We start from the raw sequence: 20693 nt of genomic DNA, 5'->3' as shown, positions 1-20693 counted from the left end.
GAGTATGGCAAGGACAGGGTGATATCAGCCTGTAATGCCCTGGTTACTTTCCTCAGCTGTGTTCCCCATCCTGTATTTCTCTCGGATAATCTGTCCAATCCGTCCAATTCTGGGCACCAGTCCTCAGGAGGGATGTGCTGGAACTGGAGAGTCCAGAGAAGGGCAACAAAGCTAATAAAGGGACTGGAGGACCTCAGCTATGGGGAAAGAGTACAAGCATTGAACTTATTCTCTCTGAAGAGACGTTTAAGAGGGGATATGATTTCAATGTACAAATAACATACTGGTGATCCCAGCATAGGGAAAAAAAACCTTTTCTGCGAAAGGGAATTTAAGAAGACACACGACCATTCACTAAAATAAGAAGAGAAGCAGTTTAACCTTAAACTGCGTAGAGGGTTCTTTACTGTAAGAGTGGTAAGGATGTGGAATTCTCTTCCACGAGCAGTGGTTTCAGCAGTGAGCATGGATAATTTAAAAAAACTAGACCCAACGACCACAACATACAGGGATATACAATGTACTAGTAACATTTAAGCGCACACACACACAGGTTGGACTGGATGGACTTGTGTCTTTTTTCAACCTCACCAACTATGTAACTATAGATAACGTGTGTTAAAACTGCCACTTGTAGCCTCCATCAGAAGCCTTGGTGACAGGGCGACAATGTAGAACAATTAATCACGAAAAGACAGGAATTGCCTGCACAGGTGTCTTGGGCCAGATCACTATTATTTGAGTGAAAGTCGCAGATTTCAAAAGTTTGAAAGTTAGTTTTGAAATGATAATAAGCCTCATGCACACTGGACATAACAAATGCCACTTATACATGTGTTTGCCATTTTTTTTCTCATTCAGCCTGTAGAAGCAACTCTATGTTAGCCTATGTGTCCATGCACATTTGGGCATTTACAGGCTCAAAACAAAAAACACACCACAACCACAAGTGTGTTTTTGAGAGCAGCTTTCAGGCAGAAAAAATGCTTGATATGCATAAATCGTGACGTTTAGGCACATCAATTGTTTTTATGTTTACATTTTGTCTAGTGTTTTGGGGAAAATGCTTATAAATGCGTGTACAATATGCTCCATATGAGAATTTTTTATGTTGTATTTTTCTGTCAGCAGTTCTGGCATTTTTCATGCTGCCTCGTATGCATGGAGACATACATGTTAAATTATATATATTATAGTGATTGGGCTTACTGGGTCAACAGCGGCCTTTTGTTACTATGACACGGTGACCAAAAAGCAACAATTTTTTAGCCATAATTTTTCAGGGTTAGTTGTCGGGCACCTTGCGCTGTCACTCATCAATATTCTGAGCTTTTCCATATCATCATTTATACTCTCCATAAGTTAAATGAAATACATCAATGAGAATTAAACCCCATAAATGCTACAGTGACAACTTTCCTCTAAAACTAGAAGCAATATTTCTAAATACAAATTACAGACACAGACTTACCTCTTCTGCTGCAAACTTTAAAACTGCAGTAAATGGCGTACATTCAGGAACACTTAGGCTGAAGAATAAAAAATAAAAAAAAATATTAAATTTATCTTCCCACATGTACATGTTTGCTTTATTTTGCAGAGGTCTGTGTGTACTCTTGCACTATCTGTAATGTTGTTGGCTTTTAACATCTTTCATGTCCTGAAGACTTAAGACAACGTCACACTAGTAATCCTAGTAGTGAGAATTAGCAAGTGATAGGATTGCCAGGAAATGCAAAGACATTGCATGCTTACTTACATCACATCCAGCTGGTGAGAGAGCAACACTTACAAACAAGTTAGTGTTTTACCACCCCTTTGTGTCATCCAAAGCAAACCTATCACAGGCGAGTTCTCACAAGCATCGGGATGACTAATGTGACATGGCCCTTAATCACTGAATTGTTAACGGATGCTGTAGCCATAAAAAAAAAAAAAAAAAAAAAAAAAGCTAATGTTCTAACTAGTTACGAGTCAAACTTACTAAAACAGCAATACTTAAAAAGTTAGTTCACCTTTATCAAAAACTGCCTTATGCAGAAAAAGGGTGCATGTAGATATATATAAAAAGATGTAAAAACTTCAACAAAGATTAAATAATGCCCTTGCTATAAAGGTGTAGGTCATTTACGTATCTCCCAAAGGCTGGCTGAAAAATGCCTACAGATGGCCTCATCCTGCCCTGCCTTATAAGACACTCCAAGTTGATTCAAACCCACTTGCACATGCTCTCTCTCCCCAGATGCAGTAGCTCTGAGCTTAGCAATGCTGAGACGCAGGAGATGGACCACATATGATGGTGGGGACGTGCAGTAACAACTGGGATTGTCTTAGCAATGACGCAGGATGGGATGATGCCATTTCAGGCAGTTTTTCAGTAAGTCTTCAGGAGGTACAAAAATGGCCTACACTTATAACAAGGGCATTATCCAACTTTAGCCAAAGCTGCAGCTTATTTTTATCTACAGGTGCCTATTCCCTTTTCAGCAGCAGACACTAATCAGCTGTGTCGGCATGCCAGTAGAGCGGTCATGGGACAGCGCTCGGCACGCCAGTAGAGCGGTCATGGGACAGCGCTCGGCACGCCAGTAGAGCGGTCATGGGACAGCGCTCGGCACGCCAGTAGAGCGGTCATGGGACAGCGCTCGGCATCCCAGCAGAGCAGTGACAGGGAGAAGAGTCTCACGCACCCTCTTATTCTGGCAGTGAAGAAACAAGTAGGCAAGTGTATAGGTGAGGCGAGTATAAGGAGATCAGGGATGCCCTATGTAAAGACACATCACTTTGCCCTCTAAAGTGATGGTGCCTCTAACCACTGGATATGCTTAGAGACTACATTACCTTTACCTCACAAATATTGCTAGAATTCTCAAGTTAGCTAAATACAGACCTAGCACAATATATGTATTATTACTCTTACACCTTTATCTAGTTTCTGTGTTCCTTTAGTATTTCCAGTAATATTTTACATCTCAGGAAATATTAAAATGCCTGCTGCTGTCCTAACAGACTAAATGATGTTAAAAAAAAAAAATCTGACTCCCATATCTGGTTATATTTAATATTTCATATATACACAGAACAATAGAGAAACATACTTACACTTTGTAGGGAAGCCGGGGGTCTGCAGTTTGTATAATTTTAAACGTTACTTTTGACCTAAGATTAAAAACAAAATATATATTTTACTGAAAATACTTTTCAACTGCAATTTCGAACACTTGTGTGCGAAAATCTTGAAATAAACTGCCATTTAAAACTCTTACATTAAATAGTTCACACTAAACCAGCAATTTAGATACACAAATACCGGTGTAAAATAACTCCACTTTGTAGGGGAACTTTCTATTTCTAAAACCATCTGCCTACTAGAACAGGCTGACTAATTGAAAGTGTTCTTGTGAAAACTTTATTTATCAGCATGAAGATACACACACAAAAAAAAAGGATATTTTTACATACATACAAAAACGTTTTGCCGAAGAAAAAAATAAACTATACAGAGTTTTGCCCAAATGCTGCATTTCAGTCTTGTTTTGTCATGCAACATTGAACCAAACAGCTAAACACATGGCAGAAATACTGCACACCTGTCAAAATACCTGGAATTCCGCTCAGCTTGTTCTTCTCTTGGGGCTCCTCTGTTCCTCCATAAGCCTAGGATGACTAAAGCCGGAATCGGGATGGAGGGCAGGAGAAGACTGGTGAACTACGTAGCTTGCCTAAAACTTTGCCAATACTCTGTATACAATGTAAATAATTTATACTAATAAAACCAACCTTAATAAGAAACATTTTCTGGCACTAGCTTATCAAACTTTTTCAATTTATATAATTTGATGTTTTTCAATAGTTATTTATTGGTTCTGTTTACCCTTTTCTCCCCTTATGGTTTGGAATATACGGCCTTCTGCAGTGCTGTTTCCTGCCATCGGGTGTCCTCTCTATTCTGGGCGAGTGTGTGACCTCTTGTCCTATAGCGTCCATGGTCCATCCACTACTAGATGGTCCTGTCGGACAACATCACAGAGAGGAATAGCTCTCTGTGTCTATTTGCTGTTTTTGCGCTACTGCACATTCCAAGATTGTGTCTGGTGATGTCATTGGCCAGCGCCAGTGCGCTGTGACATCAACTGGATAGGAGCTATGCCTATATAATGGGAGTTCTCTCCTAGTATTTGGTTGTATGATGGTCTTGATGGCGGTGGTGCTATTGCCTCAAAGCATATGTTAAAGTAAGGATCTATGTGGAGGCTTAGGCCATGTTGCAACCTATTATAATGCCCTATTCTGCCGTTCTTTAGTGTTTATGGTCTTTTACCAATTTCTAGGGACCTCTGGCTATGGTTAAGCCTGCTAAACCTTATATATTTCAATCGACCTCACCTGTTTTTGATTTGATATTTGGTCCAAATTATGAAAAGTTTTTTGTTCCCATTTCAACCATCTCAGCAGGGTGAGTGTCTCTATTGACCACTTTTAACTATATGTTCTTAATGGTAGTTTCAGCTATGTACCGTATTTTTCAGACTATAAGACGCACTTTTCCCCCCAGAAACATGGGGGAAAATGTCCATGCGTCTTATGGTGCGAATATACGATAAGCACCGCCCCCTGCCACTGCTCGCATTTCCTACCACAGCCACCACCAGAAGAGAGGCAGGAGAGCGGGGACATAATTCAAAACCCCCCGTGGGCGTGGGGAGAATGCATAGGGTGCAAAGGACACGGCTTCGGCCTAGCTCCGGAGCGGCGGCCATCTTGGTGCACCCGTCGGCCGGTATATTACAGTGGGGACTATATGGTGGTGGAATTTTCACAGGTTTTTGCAAATTTGATTATTATTTGCTGATCCGAAAAATGATCCGATCTGTAAATCTGATCCGAGGAACGATCCGATCCGTGAGTTTTTTGATCCGTTGCACCATAGTGGCCTGATGTAGGAGGTGGAAGTGCCAGCTGTCCCTCGGGGAGCCTGGCACCATAGAGGCAGAGACACGCAGGGCCGGTGACTCTGACAGGAGTGGCCAGAGGAAGAGGCAAAGGCAAGAGTCGGCTCCCAGGAACAATGGCTGGGGAGGAGGAGGAGGACGGACCGAGGACAGGAGGAATAGGTAGGCCACTGGGATAACATCAGGTAAGGCAATGGTAACTCTGCATTTTCTATGGTAATGGTCACTCTGCATTTCATGGGCACTGGAAAATATTTTAGTACACCATTTGGTTCAGAATATTTGTTTTTCTTGTTTTCAACCTCTAAAACCTAAGTGCGTCTTATGGTCAGGTGCGTCTTATGGAGCGAAAAATACTGTGTATATATATGATTTTAATAAAGTGTTTTGAGAATACCTCTTTTGATTTATATCTTATATAGCCTTCCCTCACGTGCTTCAAGCTCCCGATTTCCATCTTTGGAGAATCCCACCCTCTCGGGCCATACTGCCATCTACCTTATCATATGATAAGCATCTAATTGGTGAGATATGTATTCTCTGTATTTCCTTGAGGGTGGCTTATCTTGCACGTTGACTATGCGATCTGCAAGCACACTGTGCAAATAATTTTGTTTGTGCTGTATTAGTTATACATCATCTTTTTGTTTGTCACTGACAGTTGCTTTATATTTTTGTACCTTGACTTGGCTTCCACACTTGCCCGGGAAATTGCCCTTCGGGGCTTAAGAGGTCCTTTTGGCTCATGTCAGCTCTGATTTGGTACGCTATGTATATCCATTTGTTTTTGGAGGCATATTTATTGGGTAGAATTGTACTTTGATCCTATAGATTTAGGTTGCTGAGTTTTGGAGTGGTTCACCTCTGTGGCAGAAAGAGTTGGGTCCCACTTCTTTCCAAAATTTTGCAACCATTACTGTATTGATATTAATTTATTGTTTTGAGGCTCACTCATAAATAAGTTTGTTCTCTAGAGATATATCAAAAACTCTGAAGTATACTCCTGAAGAAGCGGTCTCACCGCGAAACATGTGGAGCCTGAACTGATAAAGGACAATTATCTGATTATCACGGATGGATATACGTTTATTCTTCTATATGAATGGATATACGTTTATACTTTCAGTTCCCGTTCAGACATTTAAAACTATGTGTACTGTATTTTTCTCTAAAGGACCATTTTAATCATGTTTTGTTCTAAGTTAATTTACATTTTTGTATAATTATGTGAGTCTTTACTGTACCATGAAAGTCCATAGTTGCCTCAAACTTGCTGCCCTTTTTCTTTTCAAATAAAACCAGCGCTTATATAATCAAATAGCAGTCTTGATGCTTGCAGGTCTACACAGCTTCCTATAACAATTTTAAACTCTCACTGGACTGTTTGGCCCGGCATGTATTAGGGTTAAATAAAGCTTCTATATCCCCAACAGGTGTATGGTGCCATCTTTCTGATGCTCATATAGTCCAGTGAAAGTTTTAAATTGTTATAAGAAGCTGTGTACATCTGCAAGCATCAAGATTGTGCTAATTGATTACATAAGCGCTGGTTTTATTTGTATGTGTTCATTCATGTGGGAGGCTTTTCTTCTCTGAGCTAAGGGAATCTGTGTAATTGACTGTCTGAATATCTAAATGAGGAGTATAAATCGCTGTATTTGTAAATAATGCCCTTATGCCAGCTAAAACTAATTTCTACAAGACCTAAGGCTCCGTTTCACATCTTGGCGTTCCGTATCATGGGCGGAATCGCCACGATTCGAAATAGTGGAAAAATCGCAAGACACTTGTGCATTCCCAGTCACTTTCAAAAGCACCCCAAACGTGGTGCCATTTTTTGGGGGAGGGGGGCGACAATCGCTGTAAAATCGTGCAAACAGAATTGCAGGATGCAGGCTTCCCTCGATTCCGTTTGCGCGATTTTACCGCAGTTGTCACGACACGTCAGGATGTGAAAGGAGCCTAAATCATACACTTCCACTTAAAGGGGGCGTTCCGGGCGTTTAAAAAAAAAAAGTCAGCAGCTACACACACTGTAGACACTTACCTGTCCAGCGAGCCCACGATGTCAGCCGCCCGAGGCCGATCCATTCATCGGATCGGCACCGGCATTCTAAGGGAAACAGGCAGTGGAACCTTGCGGCTTCACTGCCCATTTCATACCGCACAGCGCTTTGTGGATGGCCCCGTTTTTCCTGAGACACACACATGTACCAGAAGACAACGGGGATACTCGTCGAGGAGGAAGAATTGAAGAAACAGAGCCGCGGAATAGGAAGAGGCAGATTAGGAAGAATGCCTAGCAACAGGGGTTACCCGTGAGTAAAAAAACATTTTTTTTCAACTTTTTTTTTAAAGAATATTAATGTTTTTGTTTTATTTTTTTTAGGGTGGCCCTCCACTTTAAAAGAGAAGTTCGGGATTTAAAAAAGCGAACAGACATTTATACTTAATGCATTCTATGCATTAAGATAAAAATCCATCTGTGAAAAGCAGCCGCCCTCAGCCCCTGTAATACCTACCTGAGCCCCATCTCTATCCAGATGTCTAAGAGTCCCTTGGCCATCCAGGACTCTCCCTCCTGATTGGCTAAGACAAAGCAATGGTGCCATTGGCTCCCATTGCTGTCAAAGTCAGTTAGCCAATCAGGAGAGAGGGGGCGGAGCTGAACCGCAGCTCAGTGTCTGAATGGACACACTGAGCTGCAGCTCGGCTTGGGTGCCCCCATAGCAAGCTACTTGCTGCGGGGGCACTGGACAGGAGGGAGGGGCCAGGAGCAGTGAAGAGGGACCAGAGAAGAGAAGGATCCAGGCTGCACCGTGCAAATCCACTACACAGAGAAGGGAAGTATAACATGTTTGTTATTTTAAAAAAAAAATTGAGACTTTACAATCACTTTATGCAAAAAGCTTTGACTGTCAGTCAGCGGCTCTCTGCTCTACCCTCCAGTGCTCACTGGAGCGTCAGGCTGTGGAGGGGGTAGGAGGGGCTAGTTCAGGCTCTCAGCGGATCACTGAGAGGCTAAGTGAACAAAATCTACAAGGGAAATGGGGAATGAAGAACACCGTGGCTTTGCGATACCAAAAGAAACCGAAACACGTAGTTTGAACCTCTGTCTTTATGCATACTCATTGTACATTTGTACCCTATAGAGCTTCATGATTTTTTTATCCAAGGGCAAAACCCTGAGGAAGACCATCAAGGTTGAAACACATCAGTGCATCTTGCAGAACAAACTGCACTTTGTGATCCATTGGAGAGGTATAGCCAAAAAATCTTTAAAGTCTAATTTCTGCATGCATAATAATAATAAAAAGGCGATCATATGATAATAAAATGTCATATTTTGGTACTACTACTAGCAGAGTTTCAATATACAAAAAAGCAATTATGTATGCAGTTAAACAAAATGTATTTGCTTGTTTCAAAATAAACCAGTAAAGCTGGCCATGCAGATGCAGCTGCTTTTCAGCTGCCAGTTTTCTGTCTGGCTCCTTTGAATTTTCAATCAAGTATTTTAAATTCTTGCTCATCTATTTCCAAAAGCATTTTTTTTTTTTTTTTTTTTTTACTTACATTGTGCCTCAGAATTTTCTTAATCAATCTGACTACTCCAAATAGAGTCAATTCCCTAGCACAGCTCCTCCCTCCTTGCACATCATAACCTTCTCCTTTTCTAGGCGTCTAATTACTTTCTGTGCTGGCCCAGCTCCTCCACCCTTCCCCCTCACCCCCTTATATAACACATACATACACCAGGGGTTGACAAATTTGCTTTGAATTTAGGAGCCAGTTAAAAAAAGTTAGGAGCCAGTTTTTTTTGTTTTTTTGTTTTTTTAAGAGTGGTATGGATTGTCAGCTCCCGGGGTAAGGCCAGTCATTTTCACCCCCTATCCCTAACTCACAACGGAGCACCCAGTCAATAACTCCAATGTAACGCTGTTACATCAGGGTTATGGGCTGACCAGAAAGAGTAAGGCTGGCAACAGATGGAACTGGTTGGCTTAGGCAGGTGGCACTGGCAGGCATGTGGAACTGCCAGATGGCACTGGCAGGTGATGCTGGTTTAGAACTGGCAGGTGGCACTGGTTGGCACTGGCAGATGGCACTGATTGACGGTGGCACTGGTTGGTGTTGGCAGGTGGCACTGGTTGGCGGTGGCACTAGTTGGCACTGATTGGCGGTGACACTAGTTGGCACTGATTGGCGGTGACACTGGCAGGTGGCACTGGTTGGTGGTGGCAGGTGGCACTGGTTGGTGGCACTGGCAGGTTGCACTGATTGGTAGTAGCACTGATTGGCGGTGGCAGGTGGCACTGATTGGCGGTGGCAGGTGGCACTGATATAGCGGTGGCAGGTGGCACTGATATAGCGGTGGCAGGTGGCACTGGTTGGTGGTAGCAGGTGGCACTGGTTGGTGGTTGCAGGTGGCACTGGTTGGTGGTTGCAGGTGGCACTGGTTGGTGGTTGCAGGTGGCACTGGTTGGCACTAGCAGGTGGCACTGATTGGCGGTGGCACTGGTTGGTGGTGGCAGGTGGCACTGATTGGCAGTGACACGCAACACTGGCAGGTGGCACTGATTGGCGGTGACACTGGTTGGTGGTGGCACTGGTAGGTTACAACACACCGCTCCTTCACCGCTCCAAAGAAGCTGCTGGCAGGACTTTTCCCTGACGTCCTGCCAGTGCACAATGGTGCAGCTTTTTTTGGCCGGATTGCAGGCGCTCTTTCTAACGCTATAGCGCCTGCAAAACGCCCTGGTGTGAAAGGGGTCTTAGAAGGTAAAATCCCTTATATGTATTTCACCTGTTTGCCTGAAGTTTAGACACTTTCCTACCACTGTACAAAAAAAAAAAAAGCAAGGAGGTGGAACTATTTTTGGATAGACTTTTGTAAACGCTACTCAGGAAATAGCCCTCTGGAGGCAAGCGTGCCCATTATTGTCAGTGAACCGAGCTGTATTCAGATGGCTCCTATATTTCTAAACTTCCATTTGCCTCTCTATGTGACCTATGAATTAACCCCCACCTCCCTTATCCTGCACATCTGTAAATTTAACCCTTCATCATTATACACCAAATGTATGCAACCAGTACATTAAAGTGGAAATAACCCATTAATTTAACAGTTAAAAAAAAAAACTGTTACATTCATTGGAATGCTAACTGTCACATCAGCTTGTATCCTCAACCAAACTGTCAAACCTCAAAGCTCTGTCCCAAAAAAATGATATAACTGTATTTGGGTTCATAGTTGCACAGCCGAGTAATATTCAAACTACCACAGAACTGCAAACTGAAACGTGGCCTGGTAATAAAGGGGATTTACAGGCTAGTACTGAAGTAGTTAACATAACAGCATCCAATTTTGCATAAATGCCTTCTGACTATTCTAAAGCAATATCTTTTGAATAAAACATTTCAATCAGCTAAAACATTACATAAAAATGTAATTTGATGACTTCTGCTGATTACTATGTACATTTGAATCTCCCTTTGCTAGACCACTGTGTGCAGCTAATCAGGGAAGAGATCTTGAAAATAAGACAAGTGTCTAGTTATTTCCAACGCTGCAAGAAGTCCACCTGCAAGCCAAGTAGGAGTCCCCAAAGACCGGGTCTAATAATTATGGATACAAAAAACACACTAGAGCTTTTCAGGAGAGGTCTTATTTATTTACGGTATGTACAAAAAAGTTCCTCCCCGTCAGTTTAGGAGCTGTGAAAATTCTGAAATCCCAAAAATAAGCCCTAGTGAAAGACCTTGTAAAAGCATGTAATCCATTCTGTAAAAAGATTATATAATGTGCAGTGTGTCTCCTTGTGCAACTTTATTGTGGAAAATACCTTTTTTAGAGTGGTGCTGGTGCTCACGTCACCCGCCGAAGCTCTTCTTTCCCGCTGGCAGCACTGCAGAGGGAGGGGCTGCTGGCGTCAGCCGGGAGCAGAAGAGAAGAGCTCTGGCGGGTCACGCGAGTGCCCAGCGGTGCTGTAAATAATGTATTTTCCACAATAAAGTTTTACAAGGAAACACACTGCACACTATATAGTCTTTTTTCAGGATGGATCACGTGTTTTTACAAGGACTTTAATTATGGCTTATATTTCGGCCATCCCAGAACCTCAAACTAGGTCTTATTTTTTGGGGTAGGGCTTATTTTCAAGGAGAACAGGGTATGTTTAGCGCAACCAAAGCAAATCTTTATAATACGGTCCACAGGGTTCAACTACTTAATCCCTACCATTTGTCTAGCATTACACTTCAAAATGTAAGTAGGTTTATAGTTTATTATTAAATTCCCCAGAACACCCTGATTATGAATGTACATTTATTCAGCTGGAATTTTTTGAATTTTTTTGAACTTTTGAAAGTTTTCATCTAGCATCTCTTAGCCATATATATTTACAATGACGGTGATCAGCAATCTATAATGGGACTGCGATAGTGTGGTGGGCAACCTAAAACTAAATGACATTGGGAAGAACTGATTGCCACTGACATTAATATAGTGATCTGTGAGAATACAATACACTGTCACAATGACACTGACTGGGAAGGGATTAACATCTAGGACGATCAAGGGGTTTAAATGTGTGCCTAACAACATGTAAAGTGTGTTGCTATTTAATACAGATCTCTTTGTTTCTCATCCCTGCTTTTCAGAGATAAGAAACCGAGATCACCCCCCCCCCCCCCCCTTGACAGAGCTTTGTGTTGATTGTGAGCCCAGAGCTCTTTGCTGTGAATGAACACAGCCAATGAGCAGGTCCCATCCTATTATTGATCAGAACTTACTGACTGACTCCTGCCGTGTACAATCACAGCAGGCATCAGCGGGGGTGCGCGTGCGCCCCAACCTTGTAGGCCATATACCGTTTCCATGAAGAAGTGTACTTGATTTATCAGACCAGGCCACCTTCTTCCATTGCTCTGTGGTCCAGTTCTAATGCTCACAAGGCCACTGTAAGTGCTTTTGGCTGTGGACACGGGACAGCATGGGCACCCTGACCGGTTTGAGGTGCTCCATACACAGCAAACTGATTCCCATTTTTTTTCTGCTCTCAACACATCAACTTCGAGAACAACATGTTCACTTTCTGCATCATATATCCCACCAAACTGTGGGGCCATTGTCACGAGATAATCAATGGTATTCATAAAGTTATGGTTGTTCTGTGTAAGTTGGAAGTTGACTTTTCTGCTGATGTTTTTATCAATATTTTAGCCCCTCTCATCCGGGCTCAATAGTGGTCTTGTTGCACTTCTTGCTGATCAATGTGCCCTCCTTTAGTTGGTGGTCAGTGAGAGAAGTCTGACTTACAGGACCAGGCAGGAGAAAACACCAGCTCCAGAAAAATGAAAAAGATAGGGAGGATCGGTGGCAGAGGAAGAAGGGGGCAAAGCTCACATATAAACACAAGCTGTGCTTACATCTGGAGTAAGACTTGCTTTGTGAAACACGGCATGTGTACACCCCCACCTTTCCAGTCAAGAGAGGTGTAGTTGAAAGGAAGTAAAAACAAGGCCCAGTCATGTGATTTTACTGTTCCCCAACGGCTAGCATAAACAAGCCCTTACAGTACTTCCACATTGATCAGTTTTTAATGTGCTTTTGGGGTTTGTCGCCCCGAGTGGACATATTATGTCCTCCCAGAACACACTTTGTGCGCGCCCCAAGGGTTGCGCTGAGGCGTGATCTGTCAGTGGACACAGCCAATGGCTGATCAGTGAACGGACCGCTGCCAGTACCACGTGTTTAATCACAGCAGATCCCATGCCAACTGTAAACATGCCATTCATTGTGTTGCTAGCTGTGATTGGTCAGTGATCACATGGCACAGACAGAGCCAATCACAGCCCATCTGTACCATGTGATTAGCTGTGGCTAATCACAACAATACACACTGAAAGAAATCCATTTCATTCAGTGAAAATGGTTGCTTATACCAGTGAAATTCACTGGTATTAGCAATCACAATGTGCTCTGATCAGTGTGTTAAAAAAAATAAATTGTAAAACAAAAAAAAAAAAAAAAAATGTAAGAAAACACTGTTACCAGTGTTTCTGATCACCGCTATACCAGTTATATGACACTAAACTGCACTGGTAACAGTATGTATATAAAAAAATAAAAGTGAAATAAACTTTTTAAATTTCTTTGCTTTCAAAAAAATTGTGACAAAAATTACAACTGCAAAAAAAATGCCATTCCTCTTACTAAATAACTTTGACTGACTACTTTCCAAAAAGGGGACATTTGGGAGGCATTTCTGTCCAGGTGTTTTCGGGCCTCAAGAAATGAGAGAGAGAGTCCATCAGGATTGATCAATTTTCGGATAGATGCCATAGTTTGGGGATTCTATAACCTTCATACAGACTAAATAATATACACCAATTTTGATTACTTTCAAAGAAATGTAGCAGAAGGGCCCTTAGAGATGTTTCCAGAACTCTAGGGTCGAAGTCATCTGGAAGTTTGGTCCCCCTCCTCCTTCCCCTGCCGTCGAGCCATTCACAAAGTCCAGCAAGGAACCAGCTGTGAAGCCCGAGAACCAATTAAATAATTGGCTTGGGTGAGGACACCGCTGGATCCCTAGACAGGCAAGTGTCCCAATATTACAGAGGAAGGGGAAACAAGTCCACAATCATGGCAGCCATCCGGTGGAAACAGAAACCATGCTCCCAAGGAACTGAAACAAACAAGAAAAAGAGGCGCCTCTGGGTGCAGACTGTATAACAGTTTTTAATTAAACAAGTAGTTGTAACCATAGCTTACATTTTTGCAGTAAGTATAAGGCATGGTATGGTCCCATACAACGGGGGGCATCAGTGTGGTCAGTAGAGGTCGACCGATATATCAGCCGATATTTGCCGTTTTTTAAATAATCGGCATCTGCTGATTGTGCTGATAAAAAGACGATTTAGAACTACAGCAGGACTTAGAAATGACTTCTGTATAGAAGTCAGTGTAAGTTTCCTGAGTCGTCATAGAAACACTTTCCTCCTCTCTGGGCAGGCTGCCAAGAAAAGAACAGAAAGATACAATGTTTACACTTGAATGAATGAAATCATCTCTGTGTGTAGAAGTTCTCAGTTTAACCATTTAAAGACTAAATCTTTTCTGACACTTGTTGCTTACAAGTAAAAATCCTGTATTTTCTGCCAGAAAATCACTTAGACCCCCCAAAAATTATATATATTTTTTAGCAGAGATCCTAGGGAATAAAATAGCGGTTGTTGCAATATTTTATGTCACACGGCATTTGCACAGAGGTCTTTCAAAAATATTTAAAAAATAAAAATAAAATAAAAACAGTAAAGTTAGCCCATTTTTTTTTTTTCTAAGTTTTGACTACCTGTTTTTATTTAATATATATGGGGTTTTTTTTTTAAATCGAAATCATACATACAAGTAAACTGATTGGAGGTTTGTTTTGTTTAATAAATGTTTAAATGTAAGAAATTTTCTGTATCACTTATGAAGACTGCTTTCACACTGGAGCGGGCAGGCGTTGATGGTAACGCAAGTTTTAGCGGCTCTTTACCATCATTTTAGCGGTGCTATTTGGCTGCTAGTGGGGCACATCTAACCCAGCTAGCGGCCAAGGAAGAGGTTAAATGCGCCCATGAAGCACTGCTGCCAAATCGCATTGCATGCGCTTCGGCAGTGGTGCCCATTCATATCAATGGGCAGGAGTGGTGGATGAGTGGTGTACACCACTCCAAACGTGCTGCTTGCAGGACTTTTTTTTTTTTTTAAGATCCTGCCAGCGCATCGCCTCAGTGTGAAAGCACTCTGTCTTTCACACAGACTGCAGGGGAGCCATTTTGCAGGCACTTTACAGGCGCCATTTTTAGCCCAAAAGCGCCTGAAAAACGCCCCAGTGGGAAAGGTGTGTTAGATCAAGGGGGATTAAAAAAATAAATAAAAAAGGAAAAAAATAAATAAATAAAATAAAATCGGCCTAACATATCGGCCCAAAAAAATCGGCATCATATATCGGCTATCGGCCGCCATGATTTCTAAATATCGGCATCGGCCAGAAAAAAACCCATATCGGTCGACCTCTAGTGGTCAGTCCCTAGGATGGATGTGCTGGCCCTGTGTTCGTCTTCAGAACCGCTAGATGGTGTTTGGCCAACAGCGATGAATGGGCGTCAGAATGAGGCTTGGGATGCAGACTGGAATCCAGGCGAAGGGCAATGACGTCACTGGAAATTCACCACAATTCTTGAGCTGGCAGCCCGTGGATAGCATGACGGCTGCACTCCTTTCTCAAACTGATAATGGCCATCGTGCTATCCACAGCCTGCCAGCTCGAGGAACGCATTACATTTTCAGTGACGTCATTACCCTTCGCCTTGATTTCAGTCTGCATCCCAAGCCTCGTTCTGACGCCAAACACCATTTAGCGGTTCTGGAGACGAACAGAGGGACAGCACATCCATCCTAGGGACTGACCACACTGATGCCCCCCCATTGTATGGGACCATACCATGCCTTATACTTACTGCAAAAATGTGAGCTATGGTTACAACTACTTGTTTGATTAAAAACTGTTATGCAGTCTGCACCCAGAGGCGCCCCTTTTTCTTGTTTGGCACTGATTAGCAGCACTGGTGGACAGCAAGGGGACCAATGTCCATCTAACAGAAGCTGGTTTAAAAAAAAAAAAAAAAAAAAAGCCAGTAACCAGCTTCTGTTTAGTTCTGTGATCAACTGTCATTGGCTGACAGCTGATAACTTGATAAAGGGCCCGCTGTGATTGGCCCTTTACCCTGATCTGTGATGAGCCGAATCCCAAGGACTCGGTGATCACAGGGCGCAAGAGAATGGAGAGGACGGCCATGTATGTCTTTTGGCTATAGCAAAAGCTTCAAGTGGTTAATGGGTTTGTAAAGGCAGAAGGTTTTTTATCTTTATGCATTAAGATAAAAAGCCTTCTGGGTGCAGCAGCCTCTCCTAATACTTATCTGAGGTCCCTCTCTGTCCAGCGATGTCCACAAGTGTCTCAGCCATCTGAGATTCTCCTTCCTGACTGGCTCCTGCTGCTGTCAGTCAAAGTCAGCTAGCCAATCAGGGGAGAGATGGAGCTGGGCAGGGGCTCCCTGTCTGAATGGACACTAAGAGATGTTACTCGACTCGGGTGCCCCCATAGCAAGCTGCTTGCTGTGGGGGCACTCAACAGGTGGGAGGGGCCAGGAGCACAGAAGTGGGACCCGAGAAGAGGAGGATCCGGGCTGTTCTGTGCACTGCCCACTAGATGGCGCTTCCCTTTCTCTACACAAACAGTAGCGGCAGGGGAAAAAAAAAAAAAAAAAAAATCGCACCGCATTCCTAATCACATGCAATTCTTTGCAGTGGGATGTGCGCCCATTTATTTTGTGTTAACGCAAATTATCGGTACTCTCTGGAAATAAAAATAATAAATAAAATGGTATAGGTACATCATTAATTTCCTCTAACTTACTGTTGCATCTTTGAGACAGAAAACGAGGGGATATTTCCCTAATAGACACAGGCAGAGAAAAAGGGGGTGGGTAACCCTTCCATACACTATACAATACTACAGAACCAATCAAACTTCAGCACAGCCCATAGTGTTCCTGGGCCCCAGACAGAAATGTGGGAGCTGCCATTGCAGGATGTGGGCCTGATAAACTCAGTGTCAGCTTGCTGGTAAGGAAGGAGTAAGATGACAGTACAGGAGCAAACAGCAATGGCAGCCCCCTGCCAGCTTCACCACATTCCAGGACATGGGCGGGCACTGGGAGCTCCACTCCTGCCCAGCTGTGCCTGAACGTCTATGACCCCCCCACCATTCCTCGCTCGCAGCCCCCATTACTTACATCTTGTACTCCTCTCCTCACTCACTCCACACAAGATGCTGCCACACCGGGACTGACGTCACCCGCGCAGGCTTCCTCACTTCAGGGCTGCCCGAAAACACGCCTGACCTATTTCATCGATATAATAACAATAACAAGAGACGTTTTCCCTTCACACTAGTTTCATCCTACTATGCTCTGACTGATATTAATTCTCCAGACGGCTTAGCTCTCAGAGAACAAAATATAATAGGTTTCCTATTTGGCAGGCGCTATAGATCAGCACCCGGCACGGAAGGACCCATGGGGTCCTTCTATGTTTCTACGTGTTCATAAGAATATGAATCACGAAGGCATGACGTCAGCAGCGGTGCGAACGGTGCGGCCATATTTGATAAGGGCAGAACTTGAATCTGTATAGTAAGGATTTGATGGAGACGTATATATTCAATAAAATATAAAAAACCTGTATCCGTGACCAATAGCTAAGACTGCATAAAGATGAAGTGTATTATTATTATTAATATTATTTTGGAAAATAGAACCATATACTGTATATTAGTAACATGTAATATGAGGTGACTGCTTCTGCTAAAAAAAAATCTTCCCTGAAGTCCTTCACAGCTGGATACTGTCATGATAAATATCTTGCAGCACTATTAAGGTTAAAGTGTTTGTAAACCTTAAATTTTTTATTTATTTTTTTAAATAAAAATAACAAACATGTTATACTTACCTGCTCTGTGCAATGGTTTTACACAGAGTAGCCCCAATCCTCTTCTTCCATACTTTCCAACTGTCCAGAATTTACCAAAACATTCCCAGGATTTAGACCCTTTTCCCGATTTTATTGTGTCGCAGTATCACGTCACATTCGACTACCCACCACATTTTGCTACCCGCTGGAGTGCGCATGTGCGACGCCGCCATATGCGTTCCAACACAGGGGCTTGCTTCGTTCGCCACGCTTCGGGCACGGCCTCGCTTCGCTCTGCATTATTATAATCTAACTCTTTGTCCACTTGGATGGTGGGGCTTGAACCAGGACTCAGGGGTGAAATGCATATGGTGGTGTCGCGCATGCGCAGTCCAACGGGTAGCCAAATGTGATGGGTCGCCATACGTGACGAAACAGAGGAGAGGAGAGAGCTCTCAATCAACTTCTCCTCCTCCCACCCTTACCTCTCTGTCTGCCCACCCACACTCCAATCCCCGGTGTTCTGTGTCTCAGGAAAAGAATGGGTGAGCTAGGAATTTGAAGCTCAGCAGCCGGGAGATACATTTTGGATGAAAAGTGTGGATGCCTGAGCCTCAATCCTTGGGTGAGTGAACTCACCATCCAATGTCTGTGACCGAAGTCTCCCCCCCCCCTCCCCTTCTCTCTCCTGCCTCTGATCGAGTGAGTACACTAAGGTAAGGGGGACACAGATTTAAGGGGTGTCCTGTGGACTCTGATGTAAGGGAAACATTGGGAACCCTGATTTAACTACTTGCTGATCAACCGCCATCATTGTACTGTGGCAGGTCGGCACGTTCCTGCAAAATCACTGTCGTACGTTGGTTCAGAAACTGCAGTTTGTGGGCACGCGTGTCAGTTAGATGTCCAATCTGTCCGCCGCAATGTTATAGTCCCGCTAAAAATCGCAGATCACCGCCATTACTAGTAAAAAAATAATAATAATAAAAATGGCATAAATCTATTCCCTATTTTGTAGATGTGATAACTTTTGCGCAAGAGAATCAATATACGCTTATTATTTTTACAAAAAATATGTAGAAGACTATATATCGGCCTGAACTGAGGAAGAAATATTTTTTTTTAATATATGTTTTTGGGGGGGATATTTATTATAGCAAAAAGTAAAAAATATTGCTTTTTTTTTTTTTTCAAAGTTTACGTTTTTTTTGTTTATAGCGCAAAAAATAAAAACCGCAGAGATGATCAAATACCACCAAAAGAAAACTATATTTGTTGGGAAAAAAGGACCTCAATTTTGTTTGGGGACAGTGTGGCATGACCGCGCAATTGTCAGTTAAAATGGCGCAGTGCCGTATCGCACAAAATGGGCTGTAGAAAACTACAGGAGGAGGCGGATATAAGACCTGTCACTCTGCAAAAGGAGAGAGAGCAGCAGTGACCAGTCTTTATTACAGGAAGCACCTGCACAGAGGTCTTCTGGTCCTTAAGTGGTTAAGGGGGAATGCTGGGAACTCTAAAGTAAGTGGGAGCTTGGTGAAGAGAAACCCCCTTTACACCACAGTCCACAGCATTCGCCCCTTAAAAAAGAATTGCTCCGTGCCGCTAAAGTGTTCGGATTCGGCTTGAGGAAAAGGTGGCAACTCTAGCGGGCTTGCTCCCGAGTCTGGCTACTGGGTCCATTGACACAGACAGCAGGACTCAGCCTCACCCCCCCGCATTACAATGGCTTCTGCTGCTATCAATCTGTCCATGACGAGAGAGCGTCAGTAGCTGGAGCCGCTGCACTCATGCACATCACTGGATCGTATTGGGCTCTGGTACGAAAAAGTGGGGTTCTAGGGGGAGCTGCAGCACAGAAGGTTTTCACCTTAATGCATAGAATGCATTAAGGTGAAAACCCTTAAGACTTTACAACTACTTTAAAGCCTAAGTATTAAAAAAAATCAGCACAAGGGACAGGACTTACATTCAGTGTGGTGTGTCTCTTGTGCTGCTGACTCCTGATCTAGTAGAAATCTTCCTTCTCCCCCAACTGCTGTAATATTCCAGAGCGGCAACAGTTTATAGAACAGAGGGAGTTGTGACAGTTTCTCATCAAGATTGCCCTATTATGCCCGACCTTTTCACCCCCCCCCCGCCCTCCATTCATAGGAGCCGCTACTACATAGAAGGAGAGGGTGAAAAAAGACACAGGTCTATCAAGTCCAACCTACGTTTGGGATTATATGTCAGTATTACATTGTATATCCCTGTATGTTGTGGTCGTTCAGGTGCTTATCTAATAGTTTCTTGAAACTATCGATGCTCCCCGCTGAGACCACCGCCTGTGGAAGGGAATTGCACATCCTTGCCGCTCTAAGCCCTTGTACACACGGTCGGACATTCCGACAACAAAATCCGTCAGATTTTTCCGAAACTTGTGTTGCATACACATGGTCGGACAAAGTTGTCGGAAAATCCGATCGTACGTAAAGTGATAACGTTATTTCGTTACGACGGGACTACGTTCAGGCTAGTAGCCAATAGCTTTGGTCTAGGAATTTGATCTGGGCATGCGTGGCACTTTGTCCGATCGGAATACTCTACACGCAATCAGACAAAGTCCGATCGGATCATGTTGTCAGAAAGTTTTATAGCCCAGCTCTAAAACTTTGTCCGTCGGATATTCCGACGGAAACAGTCCGATGGAGCCCACACACAGTTGGATTATCCGACAACACGGTCCGATCGGACATTTTCCGTCGGATAGTCCGACCGTGTGTGCAAGGGCTTACAGTAAAGAACCCTCTATGTAGTTTGTAGTTTAAGGTTAAACCTCTTTTCTAATTCTAATTTTAATGAGTGGCCACAAGTCTTGTTAAACTCCCTTTTGCAAAAAGGTTTTATGCCTATTGTGGAGTCACCAGTATGGTATTTGTATATTGAAATCATCTCAAGCGTCTCTTCTCCAGAGAGAACAAGTTCAGCGCTCACAACCTTTCCTCATAACTAATATCCTCCAGACCCTTTATTAGCTTTGTTACCCTTCTTTATACTCGCTCCATTTCCAGTACATCCTTCCTGAGTACTGGTGCCCAGAACTGGACAGCATATTCTAGGTGCGGCCGGACAAGAGTCTTGTAGAGTAGGAGAATTATCGTTTTATCTCTGGAGTTAATCCCCTTTTTAATGCATGCCTGTTTGCTTTGTTAGCAGCAGCTTGGCATTGCATG

The 20693-nt window shown here is 43.2% G+C and overlaps 1 protein-coding gene across 1 annotated transcript in view; it reads right to left on the bottom strand.

The window, feature by feature from the left end:
- Positions 1-16946, bottom strand: part of UFM1 (ubiquitin fold modifier 1) — a 51326-nt gene extending 34380 nt beyond the window's left edge. Inside the window, exons 1-3 of the mRNA XM_077484181.1 lie at positions 16803-16946; positions 3103-3159; positions 1472-1529 (exon numbers count right to left, since the gene is read on the bottom strand). Coding sequence (XP_077340307.1) covers positions 1472-1529; positions 3103-3159; positions 16803-16804 — 117 coding nt within the window. The 5' untranslated portion in view covers positions 16805-16946. The remainder of the gene's footprint in view (positions 1-1471; positions 1530-3102; positions 3160-16802) is intronic.
- Positions 16947-20693: the final 3747 nt, after the last annotated feature.

This window comes from Lithobates pipiens, unplaced genomic scaffold (genome assembly GCF_037356315.1).
Source record: "Lithobates pipiens isolate NorthernLeopardFrog02 unplaced genomic scaffold, aLitPip1_a1.2 Scaffold_16, whole genome shotgun sequence".
In the NCBI taxonomy this organism is placed as follows: Eukaryota; Metazoa; Chordata; class Amphibia; order Anura; family Ranidae; genus Lithobates; species Lithobates pipiens.
Note: the sequence above shows the minus strand (reverse complement) of the source record. Positions and strands in the feature narration are given on the sequence as shown.